We start from the raw sequence: 22,580 nt of genomic DNA, 5'->3' as shown, positions 1-22,580 counted from the left end.
GAGATGAGCATGCAATCTACATGATAGCCAACATTAAGTTTCTGAAAACTCCGATTTCCTGTCCTGGCCATATCTGCTCTAAACCTTGTAGCATAACTCCACGAACAGCACGTCCGCGGTCTTTCCCGAAGTACGATCGTACAGAAAACATAGTGAGATAGAAAAAAACCCATGCGTGCATTAAATCAATCCAAGAAGACCACTGGTCAGTGCATCTCCAAGAAAATCTAAGTATCAACCTCCATGCTGTCCCCAGTAGCAAGGTTATCATCACCTGACAGAGTTTCGATCGTGACATATTTCTTCATATCTTCCTTGCTGATAACCCTCTGGTCCAAATAAGCAGTGGTGCCACGGGGGAAGCGGTAGTTGCGCTCCTTCTGTGGGCGCTCGTTGGGCTTCATGTAGTTGCGGAGCAGCTGGGTGGGCTGGTCCTTTTCGATCACACACACGTCGACATTGCTACCAGAGCCCAGATCGTTGAAGATACCAGCCTTGATTGCCTCGGCGCAGATGTCGATGGCGCCCTGTCGGTCCAGGTCTGGTTGCCAGGTCGACTCAAACACCGACATTGCAGCCAGGGATCCGGATCCCATCGTCACGTACGGCAGCTTGTCTGTCGATCCGTGTGCGTGCACAGTGTACAGTCCCGTGCCGGTCGGGTCCACGCCTGCAACAACCAGGTACGCTCCGATGTGGCCCTGGTACCGGAAGAGGTGCTGCTTGAGCATCGTCATACAGGTGATCACACGGGGGTCGCGGCCCGTTGATAGAGAGTGCAGTTCGACGTTGGAGCTGATGAGCGCCGTGGTGAATTCGGTATCGGCGGCGGTACCCGCTCCAGCACACCAGATCTTCGGCGCGATGTAGTGAAGCTTCTCGCAGTTCTAGAGACAAAGAATGTTAGATACCTTCTAAAAGGAAAATGGAAATGATCTGATCGGTGTATTTTACCTTGTCTGCTACTATAGGACCGCTGGTAGCTCGGGTATCTGCTGCAATCTGTAATGGCGATTCGAGTCAGCTCCTGGGTCACAGCTCGTAGGAATCTCCTCGCATCGCTTGGGATCGTACCACAACACCCTTATCGTAGACACAGCCCACAATTGTTGTACCGGTACTTGTGGCCTTGGGAAGGGGAACACCCCTAGCGTGAAGCGCCGCATTGCGGTTGTAGTTTGTGAAGTCGAAGCCCGGCATCTTGACAACGCTGGTGTTGGCGACCAGCTGAACTGATTATCGGGATAGAGATTGTGTATAGGAAGAAACGAGAGCAAAATTCGATTATTGGGGGAGATCGAGAAGGATGGATGGACGAATGGGGTAGCAAGCTGGAGATGGAAGTGAAGAGGAAGTGAGCTGTTTGGAGTGACGAAGCTCCCGCAGCCTAAATTGGCGCCTTAATTACCAGGCATAAACAAGGTGTTTTTGCCGGACATTATTTTCCTGGTATTCAATGCTTTTTATGTAGTCTTTCTTGACTTCTCTCTCTCCAACCTTTTGCGCATCGGCGATACCCGTTGCGTCCCTCTTTATTCTTTGCTTGTCTTCTCATTCCTGGGAAGCCGCGCAACTCAAGATTTTCGCGCATACTCTCAGCCTCTTCTCCCGGAGCCCTCAGTCACTCCATCGACGCTCGCTCTCCACACCTCCCAACTCACCTTCACCTAATGCTCTCAGACATAGCTCTCCTCTAAGCGAAAGCACACGTTCTCCTTCTGGGACATTCAATTCCGAAAAGCTTAGAATGGCTTTCAACTTCGGTGCGTCCAACCCCGCTGGGGGAAATACCTCTGCGGAGCTTGGTTCAGAGCTTCCCGATGTCTTTACCGATGTATGTCCACCCCGCCACAGCTCTCACTTACCCTGATTACTCTGTCTAATGTAGCTATAGGAAGTCGGTTTCAAAGGCGTTTCCGGGGATGCAAACATCCGCTTCCTCCCAACGGCATGGCCCGACGACGCGCTTCCTGCTCCTACTTCTTCACTTCTGGCCGTGGCACACACCAAAGGCCTTGTTGTTGGTGCTGGTCCAGATGCGCTGGTAATCAGCACCGCAGATGTCATTAGAAAGTCAATCGAGGCGCCGGCTGGAGAAGATATGGAGAAAACGAAGCCATTCCAACCTCTCGCCACAATTCCCCTTCCTTCTCGTCCCACTCATGTGGCATTCACACCGGGCGACGACGGCTTGATTCTCGCCACGGAGAACGGCCCCACAATCTCGGTCTTCGATACAAACACCCTCACACAAGGAAATGCGCAGCCAGCGATTTCGATTCCCACGAATGGCGTGTCGCTACGAGCACTGGCACCAAACCCCGACCCTTCCTCGACACTCGTCGCGCTGGTCACCGTTAATGGCGAGCTTCTTATCGCCGATCTCAAGGCTGGGAGCCTACTTCCTGGACCTAATGGCCCGGTTCTCAAGGATGGTGTCAGCTGTGCTGCATGGAGCAACAAAGGAAAGCAGCTTGTTGCTGGATTAGCCGATGGCACTGGATACCAAATGACCCCAGATGGAACGAAGAAGGCTGAAATTCCTCGGCCATCTGATCTGGAGGGAGATTGCCACAGTAAGTTTCAAATACCTGTCAGAACCAAAGATGTGCTTTTACTTACGATTATACAGTTTCATCAATCGCATGGCTTGAAAACGATGTTTTCTTTGTGACATACACACCAAATGTTTCAGAGGATGATATGGGAATGAACCCAGCTTCTTCATACTACATCATAACCCGCCGCAAGCAGGCACCGTTCCTCATCCAGAAATTGCCAGAAGTCTGCTCGACTATGGGCTTTATGTTGAAGCGTGGTCCCGCATTCCAATTTATCACCAGAATTAGAGAGTACAAACCTCACTTGAGAGATGTCTTGATCGTCGCGTCAACTGCCTCGACTGATCTCGGCCTCATCACGCGATCTGATCAACCTCTGGCCAACGATGAGCGAACCAAACCTCATATTGGTCAGTTCATGACCACAGAAGTAAGCGACGACACCAAACGTGCCAGTGTCCCATTGAAGGACTCTGGAGACGAGACATCGGTCATTGGCTTAGCACAAAACCTGTCAGCCACGGAAAATGTCATTGCGCCGCTTCCTGGTTCCGATATCTTGGAGAGCTCGACGCCCCTTCCCGGGGTTCTTCTTTTGAATAATGATGGTATCCTCTCATCTTGGTGGTTCGTCTACGCTGATTCCATTCGCCAAAACATCCCGTATTCGGGGTTGATTTCGTCTGGTCAGGCAACCCAAGCTCCGTCTCAACCACAGGCTATAGCTCCAACCCCGGCCCCAGCCCCTGCACAGCAACCTGCCTTTGGCCAGTCATCGTTTGGAGGTTCATCGGCATTTGGCCAGCCAGCTTTCGGAAAGCCGGCGGGAGCTTCTGCATTTGGTAGCCCATCAGCCATGGGGGCTTCAACTATGGGCGCAACTGCTTTTGGGAAACAAAGTGCTCCAGCATTTGGCAGTCCGTCCCGGCTTGGTGGAAGCCCTAGCCCGGCCTTTGGAAAGACGTCGTCTCCGGCCCCTGCTCCCGCTTTTGGGACCCCCTCTCAGCCGGGCGCATCATTCGGCACTCCCAGTACCCCTGGACAGGCACAGTTCGGGAAGTCTGGATTCGGGATGGGATCTGGACTTGGACAGTCTGGCGCCCCGGCAAACCCATTCGGGGCCAAAGGTGCAGTACCTAGCGGTGGTGGTTTCAGCTCTTTCTCCGGCGGAGGCGGCTTCAGTAGCTTTGCAACAGCAAAGCCGAGCGAGTCACCATTCGCCGCGAAGCAGGCAGGCGAGTCACCGTTCGCGGCAACACAATCAAAAGGGTCGCCCTTCGCAAACGCCTCTGCTGGTGAAAGTCCTTTCGCCAAAAGCTCTGCCTCACCCTTTGGAGCCAAGCCTACAACCCAGACATCGTTCCCACCTCCAGCTTCCACTGAAGCCAAGAATCCCTTTGGCGCTGCGCAAGGTGGGTTTGAGCTCAAGTCTACCTTCAAGGGCGATGGTTCGGCTGTCAATGATGGGCCAAAAGCAGACAAACCTTCTGCCGGGGCGTTCTCATTCGGTGGCTCCTTTGACGAGATGGTGTCAACGCCCCGCAAGGGAAGCTCATCGCCAAGTGAATCAATGGATGACACTGAAGATATCGAGCCCGTGAATAAGGAGACATTCTCAATTTTCGGCGGGCCAAGCAAACCTGCTTCACAGACTCCCACATCAATGTTCAGTTCAAAGACAACAACTTCGGCCGAGAACACCAAGTCGGCATTCCCGATGTTTGGCACCACTGCCGATCAAAACCGCGTGACCAGCCCATTGTCAGCACTATCTGATAAGACAGAGACACCCAAGAAGAATTGGTCTAATGCATCAAGTATCGATGTGGAGGCGCCATTGCCACCAGACTCTACTAGCCGGGATAGTTATGCCCCTGGAGATACTTCAGCTTCTTCCAACGTGTCGAAGTCCTCCGCCGAGGATGCCCCGCTTCCTCCCGATTTCACCAAGGCGAAGAAGGCTTCACCAAAGCCTGAAGATGACGCCCCTCTACCGCCTGATTTCCTTTCGCAAAAGAAGTCTGCTCTGAAGACGGACGATGCTCCTCTCCCTCCCGACTTCCTCACACAGGAGAAGCCTGCTCCCAAGACGGACGATGCTCCTCTCCCTCCCGACTTCCTCACACAGGAGAAGCCTGCTCCCAAGACGGACGATGCTCCTCTCCCTCCCGACTTCCTCACACAGGAGAAGCCTGCTCCCAAGACGGATGATGCTCCTCTCCCTCCTGACTTCCTCACACAGAAGAAGCCTGCGCCCAAGCCGGACGACGCCCCCCTTCCTCCAGACTTCCTAACAAAGCCCAAAAAGTCCGAGGCTGTGGTTGTCCCCGAGGACGCACCTCTGCCCCCGGACTTTACTGCAAAGCCAAAGACTGAGTCTTTCGAAGAGGCAGTTCCAATCCCTGATGAATCTGATGAATCTGGTATCTCCGATGCAGATTCCGAGGCCGCAGACGAGTCAGACTTCAGTGATAGCGGCGAAGAAATCACACACGACGAGGCATTAATCACCAAATCCAAGCAATCAGCTCAGACCTCGTTCGGTGCAGTTTCCGAGCAAAGCTCCACCGGTGGATTCTTCAGCAGTCCTGCTCGAAACGCGGATAACAACGGCCGCCTTCCCCGGCAGCTATTTGGGGAGATCCCTAAGCAGCCACTGCTTCCTCCCCCGGGCCCCATTGCCCAAGGTAATCGTGAGCCCTACCGGTCACCGAGTCCGGTACGACTCGCAGGGAAAAAGAATGCGCTATTCTCCGAGAAACCACATAGCCGTAAGGGGGACACTGGCGTGCTGCACTCCCGTAAGGCATCTCTTACTCATATTGCCAAGCGTGATGGCCACTTGAGAAAGGCCAGCGATGTTACTCGCGAGGGGCAAGAGAAGCAAGCACGCGCACATGCAGCGGCTCAACTTCAAAAAGATGATGTTCTATCTTTGTCAGACGACGACGAGGACGATAGACTCCGCGATGAACTGGCTCAGCCTATTGAGCCCGTTGATACCCTGGATCCATTCTTGCCCCACCAGAACTACATGGGCGAGACTGCGAAGCCAGGTATTGCTGGCCAGGTTGAACGACTCTATCGTGACATCAACTCTATGGTAGATACATTGGGCATAAATGCCAGATCACTGGCAGGATTCCTTCTTCACCAGCAGCCCAAGAAACCCTCTGATATTGATGAGTGGGTGGTGGTCCTGAACAGCGACCAGCCTGCTGACATTCTCGACACGAAGATGGCCTTGAAGGACATCGAGAGATTTGAAGAGCTGATTGCCTCAATTGCGCAATCATTGGACAACCAGCGGGTGCAGGGAGTGGACGAAAAGCTCGAAGCATGCCGTGACCTGCTCACAAAGCAGGTTGTCACCCTGCGAGGCCAGTTCGCAAGTATCCGCAAGACTCTCGACGCACACACTGACATCGGGGCTATTCTTGAAGCACCACTTTCTGCCGAGCAAGGTGCACTCCAGCATGATCTGCGCACGACATTCACGAACATCCAGGTCAAGATGGCTGCTCTTGAACAGGCAGTCTCGCTCCTGCGTGCCAAGATCGCTGACATTCCGCAGGCGAATGGCACTGGCAGGAACCGACCAACCGTCGAAGCTGTTACCAAGACCATTGCTACAATGATGAGCATGGCCGAGGGAAAAAGCACAGACATCGATGTTCTCGAGGCACAGATGCGCAAGCTCGGCGTGGACATTGCTCCCACAGGACCCCCAAGCCGCGAGGCGTCCCCCTTCTCTACTCCTCGCAAGAACGTTGCCGGCCGTATTCCGATGACTCCTGGGTCGCGAGGCTCGATCGACGGTAGCGCCTATCACACCCCCGATTCCGTTTCGCGCGGTCTCAACTTCCGGGCTAGCATCAATGGCTCGGTGAGACACAGCCGTCTCCGCAGCGTGGAGGGTGCTGGCGAGCCTGTCCTCCCTCAAGAAGACGCCGTCCAATACAAGGCCAAGAAGTCGCGTCGCCAGCACTTGAATGCCAACTTGAAGAAGGCCTTCGAGGACAAGCAGGCAAAGGTGCGCGGCGTCGATGACTGGTAGATTTATTTTCATCCTTCTTTTCTTCTTATTTGCTTTCATTTGGTTTTTCTCTAAAGATTCTGATCCGATATTTGGGGGAATTTGCTTTCAGCGTGGATTGGTATCTGGTGGATGGTCTTAAATTGGACCAGGGAGTCATGGCATGCACATACGTATGTAGCGGATTTTTTTTTCAGCGCCACGATGAGTGGCTAAATTAGCTATCAAATGCAAGCCCTATCTACATGCAGTTCTTTGCGTCAGCTTACCTCCCGACGAGGTCCATGTGGAACCTGCTTTTGTCTTTCCAGCATGGGAGTCAAACTTGATCAGCTCCGTATCTTTAGACGCATTCCTAGCGCTTGACAAAGAATGAAATTCGGTCAATGAGTAACAAAGGCAAAGAATGCACATCTTTATGCATTAATGAAACAAAACTGGGTTCAAGGGTTGTTAATCAGAGACCATCTATAAAAAGCCATTATAGTAATGAATGGCAAAACTTCTTTGTTCTAGCCTCCGATAAAACCCACATATAAAAGGCCGATGCCCTCGAGTCTCTACATTGACTTCATCAACACCATCAGAATTTATCCAACTGACTTCCCAACAAAGCCCAGTTCCCTTACAGTTCTTTATCTACCAACCAGCAAAATGGTAGGACGCGCGAGTGATAGGTGTCCTTTCATGATGGGCCCCGAGCGTCTGGTGGACCCCAAAGATGATGCAGCTCTTTGGGTTACTATAGAATTTCCTGCAGCAATGAAGCTTACCCATAGTGACGAACAGCTGATGGAGTTTGTGGTTCAGCAGGTTCAAGGCCACGAGATCAATATTTCCACTTGCGCACAGCATTACCTGAAACACTTGTGTCTCTCGCTACCAGTCGTTGGAGCCCATGGAGATGAGGAACACCATGGTGCAGTCATGGCTCAGGCTAAGACTCTGGCACTCTGGTGGCTCGGGGAGATCCTCGCACAGAGGGTTCATCTTGACCGGAGTGTGATTTTCCCTTAGTTCGACGAGGAAACAGTTATACCAGAGCAAGCATATAGAATTGTTGTTCTGTTGGTAGATCACAAGTATCACACTAAGGCATGAGGTATGAGGAGATGTGCAGTCGATGGGGTTCTTTGAGGGTATCTGACAGATGAATAGAGCAGCTATGTTGAAAATGAGAAAAAATGAACAAGACGCCCAGGAAAAGATGTAAAGTTCCATAAGTAGTGACTAGCACCTAAACCGTAAGTCCCAGCCTCTGGGATCCATATTGATCTAATGCCACAGTCTGCAATTCAAGTGGCCCGACAAAGTTGAACCGCCACAACAGGCCAGAAAATGCCATTTGGTTGAAAAACAACCGAATCTCAAACTCAACAAGATAACTATAACAGATACATTAGCCAAGTACATGAAACGTCAAAGGATTTAGAATTGGTGTGTCAAAGGAGCAGAGATCAGACATCATAAAGCCATACTCTCCATCCTCTTACCCTTGATCATGTTGCGAGAATGAAATCGCAATCAGTATTGAACATGCGTAGTATCTCCCCACTGCAGGTACGTAGCCAAGCAGTTTCTAACACGAGGGTTTGATTTCACCGAGGAACCAGATCCATGCAGAAGACATGCTCAGGCGAGGTGGTAGCGATGTGGGAATCGTTGGATTTGGGAGTTCACCAGCGTCCCCAACCAATGGTAGTACATATGTATGATGGGAGCCATATTATCGTTTTGGGACAAGACAAGAAGCTGCACGATCAGGAATGTGAGAGCCATGAAATGTACCAGCACGAGGAAAGCCACAAATTGCCAGAAGAATATCCAGCTCAATAGGTCAAGTGTGAAGCTAGGGCATACGAAATGGCTTAAGCATGTGACGAAGAACAACAGTCGAGTTCTTTTCTTTCGGAATGGAATGGCTAACCAGGACATTAGTTTATATGATGGCATGATGTCAAAGAGAAAGACGAGAAGAGTGGAGATGAGCAGAGAAGAGGAGAGGATAGAAGAAAAGAGAAGATCAAGTACTTGGCCATGACTCTACTGGGGAAGGGACTAACTAGGTAACTACACAAGGAAGGAAGGTGCCCGTGTAGTTTCCTAATTGGGATTCTATGGCCAAGTCTACGGGTGACATCATGTGCCCGTGACATCAGCCATCTGTATTTTGATACTCAGCTGTGTCTCTCCCATTCACACTATCATTGGGAAAACCACCATGTCTCAAACCGTTACTCAGGTCATCTTCTTCCGCGTCAAACCTTCCGTCAAGCCCGAAGACCCGTCCAGCGAAGAAGGCGAGACTCTAATGAGGTTCTTCCACACGAACCAACACCAAAGCGGTCATGAGCACTCATCCTGGGGACGCACATCCGAAGACGAAGACACCATCGTCTGGGTTATAGGTGAGTTCAACATCCCCCTGAAACAACTCTCAAATTACAATATACATATCCACACCCGTACAAACCTACAAACCTACGACCTACGACCTAACCAAACCAACAGACTGGAGCGACCCCCGCAGTGCAATAGACATCCAACTCCTCGACCCGTTCCTGGCCCCAGAGAATCCTCAGCCGCCGTCATCACTCCGCGTCACGTTCATCCCACCACTCTCCATCACAGAAACACTAACCAAAAACCCCGTTACTGAGCTGTGCATGCTGTCATTCCCAAGCGACCTCGAAGTGCCAGCAGTAAAGCAGATCAACACGGACTTGATCAACTTCCGCACCGCGCTGGTCGAGCAGCTGCCACAGTCAGCGGGGCCACGGTCGTGGTCGATGGGGCGTGTCGAACGGCCAAGTAAGCTGCCGCACGAGAAGAGTCCGAGTGGGGAAGCTTTCGCGCACCTCCTCACTGTTGGCTGGGAAAGTATAGAGGCGCATCTCAAAGCCAAGGAGTCAGATAAGTTTGTTCAGAGCATTGCGCCTCTGAGGGAGAAGATGCTGCCGCCTATTCCTGGGTTGGAGATGAGACACGTTAGTTTTCAAAAGATTGAGGGTTAGGCGTTTGAAGGGAGGAGAAATAAGAGCGGAAATATGGAGAGAGCGAGAGAAAGAAACAAAGGAGAGCGAGGTGCCGTGGATTAGTGCTTGGGGCTTGGATGTAATTTGAGCTGTGTTGCGTGGATCATAGGATATGTCGGTGGTAATTAGAGCAGGTAGTGGAATGGGATAGGGCTACTTGATTCAAGGGATAATTGCGGGAGTTGTTATTAGAAAGGCAGAAAAATCAAATCACACGCCTTGGAATAAGATACAACGAGAAAGTAAAAAAAGGCAAAAGGAATAACACCCCGAGAGAAATCGAAGGTAAAAGAAAAAGAGACTTCATTAACCACCGTAGAATTTTGAGCTGAACCCCGCAATAAGACTCTCGTAGCAAGCGTAGTTGGTTGCGCTGCTAGACTTAGATCCGGTGCTTTTCGCTCTCTAATCCATCCGTTAGAAATTGGGCACGAAAAGTGTCGCCTGGGGACGGGGGAGACGAACCAAGTCGGGAATAGAGCATGTACAGGGCCATCTGGTTGCACTCCGCGGTACCAGTGATAGTAACCAGGCGCTCATTGCTGCTCTCCTGGGGCTCATTGATCTTGATCACACTGCCGCTGAGGTGACGTATCTCGTTAATTTTAGCACCACCCTTGCCGATGATGGCGCCAACCATGTCATTCGGGATGTAGATCTGCTGAGTCAGTGGCTGACCGGGCATGGCAGCGCCAACAGGAGCAGGGGCGGTTGGAGGTCCACGGCCAGGGGTCGGCTGCTGAGGACCGCCAACGAAGGGAGCGGGCTGGTGGGGGCCTGCGCCACCGTAAGGGGCCTGGGGAGCGGCGGGGAAGTGCATTGGGGTCTGAGGGACAGGAGCAGGAGCTGGCTGGCCGTGCAAGTAGGGAACACCATACGCACCACCACCGGCACGGTTGGGGTGAGGGTGGTGACGCTTGAAAGTCTCGGGGTGGCCGTATTGGCCGCCGGCGGGCTGAGGAACGTACGGAACAACCTGCATACCACCAGGGACAGCACCAGCGGGACCACCGCTGCGAGTGGCATATGCCGAAGCCGCGGGACCGCCATAACGTTCAGACAGCTGCTCGACCAAGGTGACGGCGACATAGTAGGTCGCAATGTGAACGGCATCCGCAACACCGAGGATAACGAGGGACCGTTCCGTGGACAGAGGGAGGCAAGCATCCGAGGCGTTCAGGCGGGCACCGGAAGCTTCCTGGATCTCACGAATGCGGCTGCCACCCTTGCCGATGATGGAGCCAATTAGAATGTGAGGAATTAGCAAACGCAGAGGGTACGTCTTGGACTGTGCAGTAGAAGCGGCCTCTAGAGGTTCATTGTTAAGGGTACGGATGATCAAACCAAACGCCTAATATTCTTCATTAGCAATCGAACATTCGTAATAAACCAATTGAATGGAAAAAGACCTACCTTGGCAGCAGCATCCTGGGGACCGCTGACGGTCAGGATACGCTCCACTGCACCCCGAGAATAATCACTGACAGTGCACTTGGCACCGGACAGACGACGAATCTGGGACACGTTCTCACCTCCCTTTCCAATCACGGTGGCTGCCTCCGGGCTGGAGATCACCGCACGAATATGGACCCAGCTCGACTCGTCCTGGGGGGTTGATCGGAACCCGCTCGGTCGGCCTGGGAAGCGGTTGATTGGATGGGTTGGGTGTCGACAGGGAGACCCTTGCCATTGGGCGCATCGGGGACCACAGTATCTCCCTGGGTATCCTTGGCACCCTCGACAGTAGGAACCTGGCTACTGGATACATCTGTTTCCGCCTCGACATCGGCATCGCTCTTGACTACTTTGTCCAGCGCCGGGCGCTTGGCCTCAGGCTGGTCATTGGGGCCGGATGGCGACGAAGGGTCCTCAAGAGGACGCTTGGTCGACTGAAGGTTGGAAGGAGAAGCCGACATCTTGGATGGTCTGCTGCTGTTTGTTTTTCACTTACAAGTGAAATCGGAAGGTGACAAGAATGAAATCTGCGTTCTTCTTTTATGATCGTTTTATGTACACCAGAATTTCCCACGGAAGGTGCTGGTGCTGGCGATCGGAAGGGGAGATTGGTGCTTTGAAAAGATTGGAAAGGCTGTGAAGGAAAGGTGGTACTGAGGGAGTGCCGATGTAAGACGGGAAGAAGTGCAGTTTCAAGTGTGAGAGGGCTTTGCTGTCACAACCGGGGAAGCTTCACGGGGTTTGCCGAGATGCTTGAAATGAATAAGGAAGCGGAAAGGGTGGAGATGGGATCCTTGGGTGAACGCGATGAAAAATATGAAATGAGGCAAAGAAGATATCAAGCGCCAGAAACCGTTGCCTGCTGTACCACACTGTAGCCTCCGATAACGTCTGAATCTGAGGTCAAGGGTGTGGGCTAAACTCGCAATTAACGAGTTAATAGCTGTATTGACGAGAATGTGGTAAGATGTCGAAGAAAGACGGGAAGAAGGGAATTGATGAAGGCGATGAAATGGAATCCCGGCGAGTAAGGAGAAGAGGTGAAGTTGGCGATGGGGGAGGGAAGTCGAGGGTGAAAGCTTGGTCACATGACGTCGACGCGATGTTGCATGGGCGTGAAGCATCTCGTCTCGTGTTCAATATTTCGATTGCCTCTAAGGCTTCAATCAAACATTCTACAGCAAGTCTAAATGTCAATCGAGTTCTAATTGAAAGTATTTTTTGTTACTTCTAGAAGGAAATATTTTGCATTTCGCGTCACTCAGCCAAAATAAGCATGGATATCTCCGACCAAACCGTGCAGAACATCCAGAAATTCGCAGAAAAACGCCAAGAAGCAGAGAACGAGTCGGCAAAAGAACCTCTCAGTGGAACTGCATTACATGTCTACACACGACGTTTAGATGCAACCTTGCAAGGGCTTCAAGAGCAAGTCAAACGCCAGCAAGATGAATTACACAAGGCAGGTTATGAGATTCCCATTATGGTAGAATGCCTCGACTAACATGAGTTATAGCTGCGGGAGCTCAATTCCCTTGACCTAACAGAAACGGGCACCGATTCCTGGGCCCGCGTTTCCCAAGCCCGACGGGCCAAGAAAGCATACGACTCGCTTCTCAAGTCCGACGATGAGCTCCCAGCAACAGACTCAGTGTTGCCATCACTTCTAGCTATAGAAGAAACCGCACGGCTTGTTCAAGAAAACAAGGTCTCTGTCCTAATGACCGCCGAACAGCTGTCTGTGGACCGCGAACGCCTACGAGTCGAAGAGGCCAATCTACGCGACTCTCAATCAATCGCAAGTGGACTGCGAGAGCGGATTCAGAGAATCCGCAATGCGAACACGAGAAAGGAAGAGCAGACTCCGTCGCAGGTGGCACGCGAGCAGCTCGCCCTGCAGAAAGGGAAAAATAAAGAACTGGACCGCACGTCCGCAAGCCTGAAGGTCTCGTTGGATAAGTTCATCGATGAGACTCTTGCTCCAATGCTTGCTGCGGAGGATCTGGGCGGCCCGACTGTGGGCGATGCTTTCGACGTGTCGGATGCTACGCTGAAGGCGGGTTATACGGCACACGGCAAGCCCAAGAAGCAGAAAGAGCCAGCAGAAACGGAGGATGGATCACAGCAGCGGATTGATAAGTTTATGAAACGCAACGCGGACGAGGCTCCCACAAACAAGAGGGATGCAGCTGCGAAGGAGATGCATGATCTCCTCGATGCTATGCTGGAGGCTGGTTCCTATATCGATTTGGAGCGCGACTCGGCGTCTTCGAGGTTCCTCGTGAGAGCCAAGGTCGCGCAGTTTCACCCTCGAGATGCACGGCGGCTTCGATTGATTGATTTTGGTCGCTCACTTGGGAATTGAATGTGGAGGGTTTCCACGACTGAGTGACAAAATGGTATTATTGATTCATGGATGTGTCTGTATCTTCTTAAATCCTGGTTCTTTGTAAACATGGAATACTACATAACCTGGCACCTATGGACTACCTCCGAATGACTCCCTACAAACCGTGAGAAAAGAACACCTTAAGATGCTTGTGTAAACGCCCAATCAATCATAAACATCCCAACCAAATGTGGGGAAAGAAAAATAACAAGAACTTCAAATAGGCATCATTCCAATCGTAGACTTTGGGGTTTTGGCCCTGGCATTCTTTCGCGGCGCAGATGACTGGCTTGTAGGACGATCGCTGGACTTGGCTTTTGGTCGTGCGCCTTTGCCCTTCCAGCTACCAGTGGAGCCATATTTACGTCGTGATGGTCGTTTGCCACTAGCAGGCTGGCGCTTGCGACTCTTGGAGCCAGAAGGTGCAGTGCCGGATTCCCAGTCGTCACCAGAGTCATACCCCGGAGATGCTGCCGGAGGGAAGTAGCGGCTGGTGATATTTTCAGCTGCATTGCTGGGTGCGGTCGAGACCGGATTGTCCAGATTGAAGGCGGAAGCCTCATCCATGAACAAGTCGTCGTCACTATACTCATCGCTGCTACTGAGATTGATGACGTTATGGTGGTTGGGGTCCGGGATAACGCCGCTGGTCTCTGCTTCCTGCGTCATTTCCAGGTAGCGCCGCTTTGCATTATCAACCAATCCTAGGATCTGCCGGCCGTACCGCTTCACCTTATCCTGGTCGATGTCCGGGATCGCAGAAAGCTCCGTAAGGTCTGTTTCGCTGTTAACTTGGTGTTCCAATTTCATCGAAGAATGAGTAGTTACTTTTGGGAAACGAGATGCCCATATCACGTAGCACCTGGTCAGAGAACGGTTGGCACCGAAGGCCCTTCTTAACGACAAGCTATAACAACTGTCAGTTTCTTGATGATGTACCAGTAAGTACGGCGATTACTCACATCTTGAAGCATGATTTTGGCATGCTCTTGGAAGTCCTCCACAACTACACGATGCATATGATCAAGTCGATCCAACTTCTGATCGCTGGTGATTGGAGGGCCCATCTCGTGTGTGTTTGCGCGGCGAGGCTTGCCGGTGGTTCGAATCGGTTCAAAACCATCACTATCCTCATCGACCGAGGGATGTGCGGCTGGAGCACCGGTATATTGGTAACGGTCAAGGCGGCGGTCTTGAGCAGCTTGCACTGGAGAAGAGACCATGGTGGACTGAGGATCTGCGCCTGAATTGCCAGACTTTTTCTTCTGCACGGCACCCGAGGGCTTGCTCTTGGCTTTAGCCTTACTATTCGGCGAGGCGCGAACATGTAGTTTCATTTGTCGCTGGCCACTCTCATACTCTGCTGCACGACGGCCGAGAATGAGATATTGAACAGCAAAATCACTTTTATTGATCACATTGTCTTCGGCCAATGCGTCTTCGCCCAGCAGCCGGTAGAACAGACGTTCGGCTGCTCCACGGTCGAGATCAGATCCCTTCCCATACCCCGGCATCTTGCGATGTTCTGGAGCTTTAGGCCGTTTGCAGTCTCCACGCAGTATGTCACTGCAGTATAGCACAGTCACCTTCTCCTGTGTGTTCTGGAATTGTCGCACAATCTTGATGGCCCAGGATGCCTGCTCAGTAAAGTCATGGAGCTCAAACACTAAACCGGACTTGCAGTTATCACAAGTGTTGTTGCAGTCCTCTCGGCGGAAGTATTCCGCAAAATAAGCGAGGACTTGCACTCGTCTGCAATCGCTGCGGTTCTCGCAGAATTGAACCACATTTCGCAACATCTGTTTCTGACGAGCTTTTTGCTGACCATTGCCATCTCCTGCATCAATCATCCGCTTCAAGGTTGCTGTGTCTCTGTAGCCAAAGTAAAGATAGCAGCCAGAAAGCTTGCCGTCTCGACCAGCACGACCGGTTTCTTGATAATACCCCTCGAGACTCTTTGGGATACTGTGGTGCATGACGAATCGCACATCGGCTTTGTCAATGCCCATTCCGAATGCAATGGTGGCAACAATGATATGCACTCGGCCCATCTGCCAGTTCCTCTGAGCTTTCGATTTTGCCGCTGCTGTCATGCCCGCATGATAAGCGTGTGCCTTGAGCCGATACTTTGTCTGTAGATCCTCTGCAACCTTGTCGCACGTCCTTCGCGAGAGGCAATAGATAATCCCGCACTGATTCCGGTATGAGCTTGTAATGGTTTCCGCCATGCTGGCCAAAACTTCATCATTTTTCCCCTTCGACCGTACCTCGTAGGTGAGATTAGGACGGTTGAAACTCTGCAAGAACACTTCACAATCGGTGATTTTGAGATTGTGCATCACATCAACTTTGACATTCTCGGTGGCGGTGGCTGTCAAGGCCATAACCGGTACGCCAGGAAACCTAGCTCGAACCTCTCCTAGCTCTTTGTAGTCAGGTCGGAAATCGTGTCCCCATTGGCTGACACAGTGAGCCTCGTCGATGACGAGGCGTGCTAGTTTGTTTCTTCCGTGAAGCTTCTCAAGGGCTCTGATCAAGGCTTGGCTTTTACTGAGCATCTCAGGAGTGATGTACAGGACCTCCATCCCCTCGCCACCAGCATTTGAGAGCTGGCCCATGATCCAGGATTTTTCCTCTGGGTCGGTGTCACCGTTAATCATAAAGGCCTTAACTTTCAATTTTCGCAGGTGTGATACCTGATCCTCCATCAGACTCAGCAATGGAGATATCACGATCGTCACTCCCGTGGTGCGTCCGCCCGTTACCACAGAAGGTAATTGATAGCATAGCGACTTTCCTCCTCCAGTAGGCATGAGAATGAAAGTATCTTTGCCAGCAAGTGTTGCATCAATGGCTTCAAGTTGATTCGGTCGGAATCCGCGAAGGTGGAATCGATCTTTCAACACTTTCCTTACTTCTTGAGACCATGGATGGTTTGACCAGAAGGCACTATGGCCGGGCGACTTCTTTGGGATGGGGGCCTTGGGGATGTTGCCAGTCGTCTCTGCGAAAACTTTACGGTTTTGACTGGCTTGCTCGCCAACGGGTATCTGATGAGCACCATCGAAGCCCTCTGCCGCCTCTAATATGTCATCGTCGCTGGCATTCCAGTCGAACTCATCGAGATCCATCGAATCCAACGGCGGGGAGCCCATATTCCGAGAAATACAGTTTTCATAGCTATTCGGCCGATGTGTCTCTTTAGTCTTTCTAGGACTTGTTGGAAGCAAACGCTGTTGGTCACGGAATTCTGTGTTTGAGTCGGCCCGCGAAGAAGAGAAAAGAGGGGGCTCCCGTGTGACTGCGTGCGCTTCGAAGGTGGGCTGACTATGTTTCATGGGAGGAGGGTCGGATGGACAATCGTGTGCTAACTCGAGGATGTTGGCTTGAGATAGAAGCTGACAGATTTTTGTTTCGGTTTGTTCCAACTCTGCCTCAACTGCTCGACTCTGCGCAAGCTCTTCTGGCATAGTTGTTGGGTCTAGACCTTGTGAGATCGCACGTATCAAGTTTTGCTTCAGGTCTTGCTTGCGAGAAACACTGCCCTTGTGCGTTTTTTGATGCTTTTGCAACAATTCAATTGCCTCTATCTGAGCGACAAGAGTCTTGTTCTCGGCGATCAATTCTGGGACTGGCTGACCCTCCATGGCCTGTTGATAAACGATCTCAGAATTCTTCTGGAGAGTAGACCTCAATTTGGAAATTGCATGCCCGAAGGCATTGTCTCCAAGGGACAGAAACTTTAGAAGATCCGGATCCTTTTCCTGTGAGCTGGACGGCTTTGACCAAGGTGTCGACGGGATAGGGTCTTTGGTAACTGTCCTTTTCTTCGGCTGAGTTGATGGTTGCGCAGTTTGGAACGGTGCTTTGGGCGTAGATTCTAATCGCGAATGCTTGGTCTCGATCGTTTTCTCATCCGGCGCTGGACTCATCTCGGGGAGTATTGGGTACAAACTCTCCTCGGCATCCAGGAGCATCTTATCGGCGGGATCGTCATTATCAGCCCAGTCGTCAAAGAGATCATCGTCATCATCTGAATCCGCGATCACTCGTTTTCGATGGCTCCGTGGGGTAACAGTTGAATGATATTCAGGTCGTTTCGCCGCGCTTGGGGGATTCTTTTGAGTTGTTTGAGTTGTCTGGCGTGGGATGGTGGGCGGTTCCGATACTATATCTCTAGGGGCGGGAGGTCGAGCTGCTTTCGATGGAGTTCGCACTTTTGTCGCATGTTTTGATGGGGAAAGAAGATCGGATGTATACTCGTCACTTTTGCGCTTCTTGCCGCGTTTCTCACGAGTTCCGCATGGAGTGCTTTCTTCTACCCATGACCCGCGCGACTCATTAGTCGCAAGAGTATCCGAGGATAGTATTGACCGATCAAGCTCCCCTGTCAAATCAATCGATTCAATATCATTCTGTCCAGGCGCGTGGAAACTGTCTGATCGCAACGGAGTTGGCTTTTGTCGTGAAGATTTGTATGGTGATAATGGTGGTTCTCGGAAGGACTCTGATCATCATGCAGGTTGCGTCAGTCTAATAATTCCCGCGAGATTCGTCTTATGCGGCCACATACCTCGAGTTATGCTTGATTGTTTCGGCGAAGCCCGTTTCTTTGTAGTTGACGGAGTACTTGTGGGGACCGTGTCGTGTCGGCTTAGCATTCGAGGCTTGCTCGCCGATTGGGGTAGCAATCTAGCCATTGATCCATCCGTCTCATTCTCAACGTCTTCAAGGATATCATCGAGGGCCGGGAATTCGTCGGTGGGGGGAATCGATTGCTGTGAGACGTGATTGTTGCGTTCAGGCAGGCTGGTTTGCGCCAGAGGGGGTTGGAGAGGTTTCCCTTGGGTTATCAACCATTTGAGATGAGTCGCTAAGTTATTCTTCGTCATGGGGGCCTGTTGCTGTCATGGCCGTCGATCTTGATGTTTAGAGCAATAGGGACAATCGCGAAACCGATATGGACGCGTCGGCACGTGAGCGGTCAAACAAATCGATCTATAACAGCAACTACGTTCAACTAAAAGTTACTTGGTGAAATTGGAGTAAGAACATCAAATTTGTATGGGATTCATCATTCTTATTTTGTCTTCTTATATTTGCCCAATTTATATGTAAACAAAACCCAGTGGTACAAGCATCACGCCTATAGACGTAGATCTGATCTGGAGGGGGGCAATTCAGTGTGGGGAAAGGCATAATTTCTGCCCCACGAAAAGAAGATCGCGAAAACTCACCGTCTGTATCCAACATTGAGCCAAAATGGGCAAAAAGACTAAGAAGTCCGCCGAGCACAAGGATCGTGTAGCGGCAAAGCAGACAAAGAAGTCCGCGCAGAAAGAAAAGAGATCCAAAGCCAAGGGCAAAGATGCAGACAGCGATGCTGAAGATGCAGACCTAGATGCCATTCTGGCACAGTACGCCGAAGAACAGGCCAAATTCTTAAAGGTCACTGAAGTTCCTTCCGAGCCACCGGTCCCACGTTCGTCTTCAACCGTGGTAGCATCTCCATCGAACCGAAATGAGCTGTTGCTTTTCGGTGGAGAGTACTTCGATGGGACGCATGCCACTTTCTTCAATAACCTTTTCGTCTATTTGATTGATCGGGGCGAATGGAGAGAGGTGACTAGTCCAAACAGTCCTCTTCCTCGAAGTGGGCATGCATGGTGCCGTGGAGGAAACTCCGGAGGCATCTATATGTTTGGAGGTACGATTGTCTTGCTGGGTATATTGAAATTGTTTGTGCGGAGACTAACTATCAGCAGGAGAGTTCTCGTCGCCGAAACAAGGCACGTTCTACCACTACAATGATTTTTGGCACTTAGATACAGCCACAAGAGAATGGACTCGTCTCGAGGTTAAAGGAAAAGGTCCTCCCGCTAGAAGTGGCCACCGCATGACCTATTTCAAGGTATGTGTTTCGATTTCAGCATCTGTCTTTTGTATTAGAGCTAATACCGAGACAGAACTACATCATCCTCTTTGGTGGATTCCAAGATACCTCCCAGCAGACTAAGTACTTGCAGGATCTGTGGATCTATGATTGTAATCAGTATACCTGGACCAACCCCACGTTGACCCTTGCTTCCCAAAAGCCCGATCCTCGCTCATCATTCTCTCTGCTACCGCACGAGACTGGAGCTGTTATCTACGGAGGCTACTCCCGAGTGAAGGCAGCTGCGGGTGGTGGTAAGCAAGGCAAGGGTGGCGGTCCCCAGAAGATGGCTCTCCGGCCCATGGTTCACCAGGATACTTGGTTCTTGAGAATCACACCCCCTGCAGCCGAGGCCCCATCGTCAACGGCACCTGCAGTTCGATGGGAGCGACGAAAGAAGCCCGCTAATACGCCCAATCCGCCCCGTGTTGGCACTACGATGGCATACCACAAGGGCCGAGGGATTATGTTTGGTGGTGTCCACGACGTGGAACTAACCGAGGAAGGCATTGACAGCGAGTTCTTCGATACTCTCTTTGCTTGGACCACCGATAGAAACCGTTTCTTCCCGTTGAGTCTGCGACGTCCCCGCGCGCCCGGCAAAAAACAGCAGGCAAATCAAAATGCGAAGTCTAAAAATAGGGGCAAGGCAGACGAGGAAGAGCTTTTGGCAAACCTTAAAGCCCTGGAAGCTAAAGTTGGAATTCGGGACAATGAAGACGACGACGATATGGAAACAAGCACGCCCCAACCCGAGGAGCCTGTGGAACCCGCAAAGCCCTCGGTTGTTCGCTTCGAAATGCCCCACCGGCGATTCAATGCCCAGCTAGCAGTGCAAGATGATACCCTATTCATCTTCGGTGGTACGTTTGAAAAGGGTGACCGAGAGTTCACTTTCGACGATATGTATTCCATTGATCTAGTCAAACTGGACGGCGTCAAGGAGATATTCTACAGGGAGCCTGAGAATTGGAACCTCTTGAACGAAGCCGAAGACAGTGACGAAGACATGGATGACGAAGATGACGACGAAGAAATGGATGAAGACGATGAAGCCGAAGCTGAAGCCGAAGCAATGTCTCTTGATGCCCCTTCACCTGCCCGGACAGATGTGACGGTGCCATCTGTTACCAAGGATATGGAACAACTCGAAGTTGAGGAGCCAGAAGAGCAAAATGTCAACGACAGCCGACCTTTGCCTCGGCCGTTCGAGAGCTTGCGAGAGTTCTTCAGCCGCACTTCTGAAGAATGGCAGAATATCATGATGGAAATTGTCAAGGGGAGGGAACAGTCTGGTGACAAGACAATCAAGGAACTGCGCAAGGCAGCGTTCTCTGTGGCCGAAGAAAAGTGGTGGGATAGCCGAGAGGAGATCATGGCTCTGGAAGATGAGCAAGAAGCCGCAGGTATTGGAGAGGTTGTTAGCATGTCTGACCGTACTGAGAATATGGGAGGAGCTGGTCGTCGCCGCTGATACCCTCTATAGAGATTCCAAAAAATATTTAAGCGTTGAATGTCCAATTGTTGAGATTTTAAGTCTGCCTTTCTTGTTCACGTATTGATATTCCCCTAGCTCTGGGCAACCTTTGCCAATACATCTGTTACCAGCGCAAAGTCTCGCTCCACATCAACTCGCCAATTCGAGATTGCAATGCGACAAGCAGGGGATCCATCCCAGCTGGTACCCGACACGAACATTCGCGAGCTCTCGTTGATCTTGTTTCCTAGCTCGCGGTTCAAGCTCTCATCATTTGCGCGAAACAAAACACTCATAAATGTCTGATCGAGCAGTTCAGATTTGGACAATGCTTCAGGCAAAGCTGTATACCCAGCATGGTCGAAGATCCATCCGTAGATTTTGCGGGCAAGCCTTGTCTGACGCTCCAGCATTTCTTGATATCCAGATTTGCCATATGACAACAGCGATGCATACACAGGCAACGCTCTGAATCGACGAGAGTTTTCAATTCCAATGTTTAAAGGCGAGGGGATGGAAGGGCCATCTGAGCTTCCAGCAGTTAAGTAGGCTGCATTTGCATTTTGGAATACTTGCGATGCCACGTTCGGGTGTCGAGTAAAGAAAAAGCCACAGTCGTAGGGAACGTTGAGAAGCTTATGGCCGTCACCGGTAATCGAGTCAACCAGATCTATTCCTTCACAGCCCTTCTTGATTGTCGCAAACTCCGGGCTTTCATCAAGAACACGACCAAAGATTCCAAATGCTCCATCAGCATGCATCCAGGCTCCGTATTTGTCGCACAGCTGGCGTATTTCTCTCAAGTCCGCACCGCTTGTTGCAAAACGACCAGTATTGACCTCCCCGCAAGATATTGCCACGATGCTGACCTTGTCTGTTCTCGCAAGTTCTTTCTGAAGCTTATCAAGATCAAAGCGGAGCGGGTCGTCGGCTCGGCAGACATTGTGTACGTTAGAACGACCGATGCCTAACACACCAGCAGCCTTCACGACAGATGAGTGTGGCAGCGTGGATAACACTTGCACCCCAGAAAGACCTAGTGCATTTAATACCTCAAACAAGCCCTCTTCACCAACACTCTGGAGATGACAGCCTTTTCTCTGTGCTGCCTTTTGCAAAATAAATTCCCGCCCGCATGCTAGGCCGAGGATATTGCTCCCCGTGGCGCCGGTAGTGAACGTTCCATTATGCCAGATAGAACGCTCTAGTTGAAAGAGATCCAAAAGGAGACCAAGTGCGTTGTATTCCACATCAGTGACAATCGAGTGGTTTGGGAGATGCACCTGGACATTCTGGTCGTAAGCAGATACAACGTTGTCCGCGAAGAGCGCTGCTGGGGTAGTTCCGCCCGTGATGAAACCGTAGTAGTTGGCACTTATACTTCCTCCGTTGAATGCCGGGACAATATCATCGAGAATGTGTCGCTGGACAGATTCGAGACTGGATCCCGTATCCGAAAGTGTCGCGGGTAGAGAAGCTCTAGCTCGCGCCAGGTTCTCGGCGCTAGGGAGAACACCCGAGTCCCAGGGTCCCTGGGCAGCCTTCCATAGATCTTGTTGGAATTGGTTCTGCATGGCTGAAATGTGTTTCTTGGGAAATCAACCAGTCTCGCCGATTTATACCAATGCCGGGATCTCGGGATTTGGAAAGGAAATGAGGCTCCCTTTTAAGGTTCGGCTGTACCTTCCAAGA

The 22,580-nt window shown here is 51.3% G+C and overlaps 9 protein-coding genes across 9 annotated transcripts; 5 read left to right on the top strand and 4 right to left on the bottom strand.

Annotated features, from left to right (window-relative positions):
* Nucleotides 1-227: 227 nt before the first annotated feature.
* On the bottom strand, nt 228-1,200 carry pup1 (proteasome core particle subunit beta 2; the record flags this gene model as incomplete). Its single annotated transcript, XM_057282908.1, has 3 exons — nt 228-887; nt 955-1,002; nt 1,075-1,200. 3 exons carry the CDS (start codon nt 1,198-1,200, stop codon nt 228-230), a joined length of 834 nt encoding a protein of 277 aa, XP_057133791.1.
* Nucleotides 1,201-1,747: 547 nt separating this feature from the next.
* On the top strand, nt 1,748-6,618 carry N7471_010188 (FG-nucleoporin NUP159; the record flags this gene model as incomplete). The annotated part of the gene is made up of 3 exons (XM_057282907.1): nt 1,748-1,834; nt 1,895-2,576; nt 2,633-6,618. 3 exons carry the CDS (start codon nt 1,748-1,750, stop codon nt 6,616-6,618), a joined length of 4,755 nt encoding a protein of 1,584 aa, XP_057133790.1.
* A 633-nt stretch (nt 6,619-7,251) lies between these two features.
* N7471_010187 (uncharacterized protein) lies at nt 7,252-7,614 on the top strand (the record flags this gene model as incomplete). Its single annotated transcript, XM_057282906.1, has 1 exon — nt 7,252-7,614. The coding sequence occupies one exon, from the start codon at nt 7,252-7,254 to the stop codon at nt 7,612-7,614; it is 363 nt and encodes a 120-aa protein (XP_057133789.1).
* Nucleotides 7,615-8,818: 1,204 nt separating this feature from the next.
* Nucleotides 8,819-9,611, top strand: N7471_010186 (uncharacterized protein; the record flags this gene model as incomplete). The annotated part of the gene is made up of 2 exons (XM_057282905.1): nt 8,819-9,005; nt 9,109-9,611. The coding sequence occupies 2 exons, from the start codon at nt 8,819-8,821 to the stop codon at nt 9,609-9,611; spliced, it is 690 nt and encodes a 229-aa protein (XP_057133788.1).
* A 403-nt stretch (nt 9,612-10,014) lies between these two features.
* Nucleotides 10,015-11,548, bottom strand: N7471_010185 (telomere maintenance protein PBP2; the record flags this gene model as incomplete). Its single annotated transcript, XM_057282904.1, is given in 3 exon segments — nt 10,015-10,983; nt 11,046-11,196; nt 11,208-11,548. The coding sequence occupies 3 exon segments, from the start codon at nt 11,546-11,548 to the stop codon at nt 10,015-10,017; spliced, it is 1,461 nt and encodes a 486-aa protein (XP_057133787.1).
* Nucleotides 11,549-12,363: 815 nt separating this feature from the next.
* On the top strand, nt 12,364-13,452 carry N7471_010184 (uncharacterized protein; the record flags this gene model as incomplete). Its single annotated transcript, XM_057282903.1, has 2 exons — nt 12,364-12,549; nt 12,604-13,452. The coding sequence occupies 2 exons, from the start codon at nt 12,364-12,366 to the stop codon at nt 13,450-13,452; spliced, it is 1,035 nt and encodes a 344-aa protein (XP_057133786.1).
* A 240-nt stretch (nt 13,453-13,692) lies between these two features.
* On the bottom strand, nt 13,693-18,368 carry N7471_010183 (uncharacterized protein; the record flags this gene model as incomplete). Its single annotated transcript, XM_057282902.1, has 4 exons — nt 13,693-14,252; nt 14,305-14,383; nt 14,439-17,983; nt 18,050-18,368. The coding sequence occupies 4 exons, from the start codon at nt 18,366-18,368 to the stop codon at nt 13,693-13,695; spliced, it is 4,503 nt and encodes a 1,500-aa protein (XP_057133785.1).
* Nucleotides 18,369-18,738: 370 nt separating this feature from the next.
* Nucleotides 18,739-20,885, top strand: N7471_010182 (putative Kelch repeats protein; the record flags this gene model as incomplete). Its single annotated transcript, XM_057282901.1, has 3 exons — nt 18,739-19,183; nt 19,242-19,387; nt 19,443-20,885. 3 exons carry the CDS (start codon nt 18,739-18,741, stop codon nt 20,883-20,885), a joined length of 2,034 nt encoding a protein of 677 aa, XP_057133784.1.
* Nucleotides 20,886-20,980: 95 nt separating this feature from the next.
* Nucleotides 20,981-22,462, bottom strand: N7471_010181 (pyridoxal phosphate-dependent decarboxylase family protein; the record flags this gene model as incomplete). The annotated part of the gene is made up of 1 exon (XM_057282900.1): nt 20,981-22,462. The coding sequence occupies one exon, from the start codon at nt 22,460-22,462 to the stop codon at nt 20,981-20,983; it is 1,482 nt and encodes a 493-aa protein (XP_057133783.1).
* Nucleotides 22,463-22,580: the final 118 nt, after the last annotated feature.

Source organism: Penicillium samsonianum (assembly GCF_028829775.1).
Source record: "Penicillium samsonianum strain IBT 33392 chromosome Unknown utg000005l_segment0_segment0, whole genome shotgun sequence".
NCBI classification, from domain to species: Eukaryota; Fungi; Ascomycota; class Eurotiomycetes; order Eurotiales; family Aspergillaceae; genus Penicillium; species Penicillium samsonianum.
This window is presented reverse-complemented; position numbering and strand designations above follow the sequence as displayed.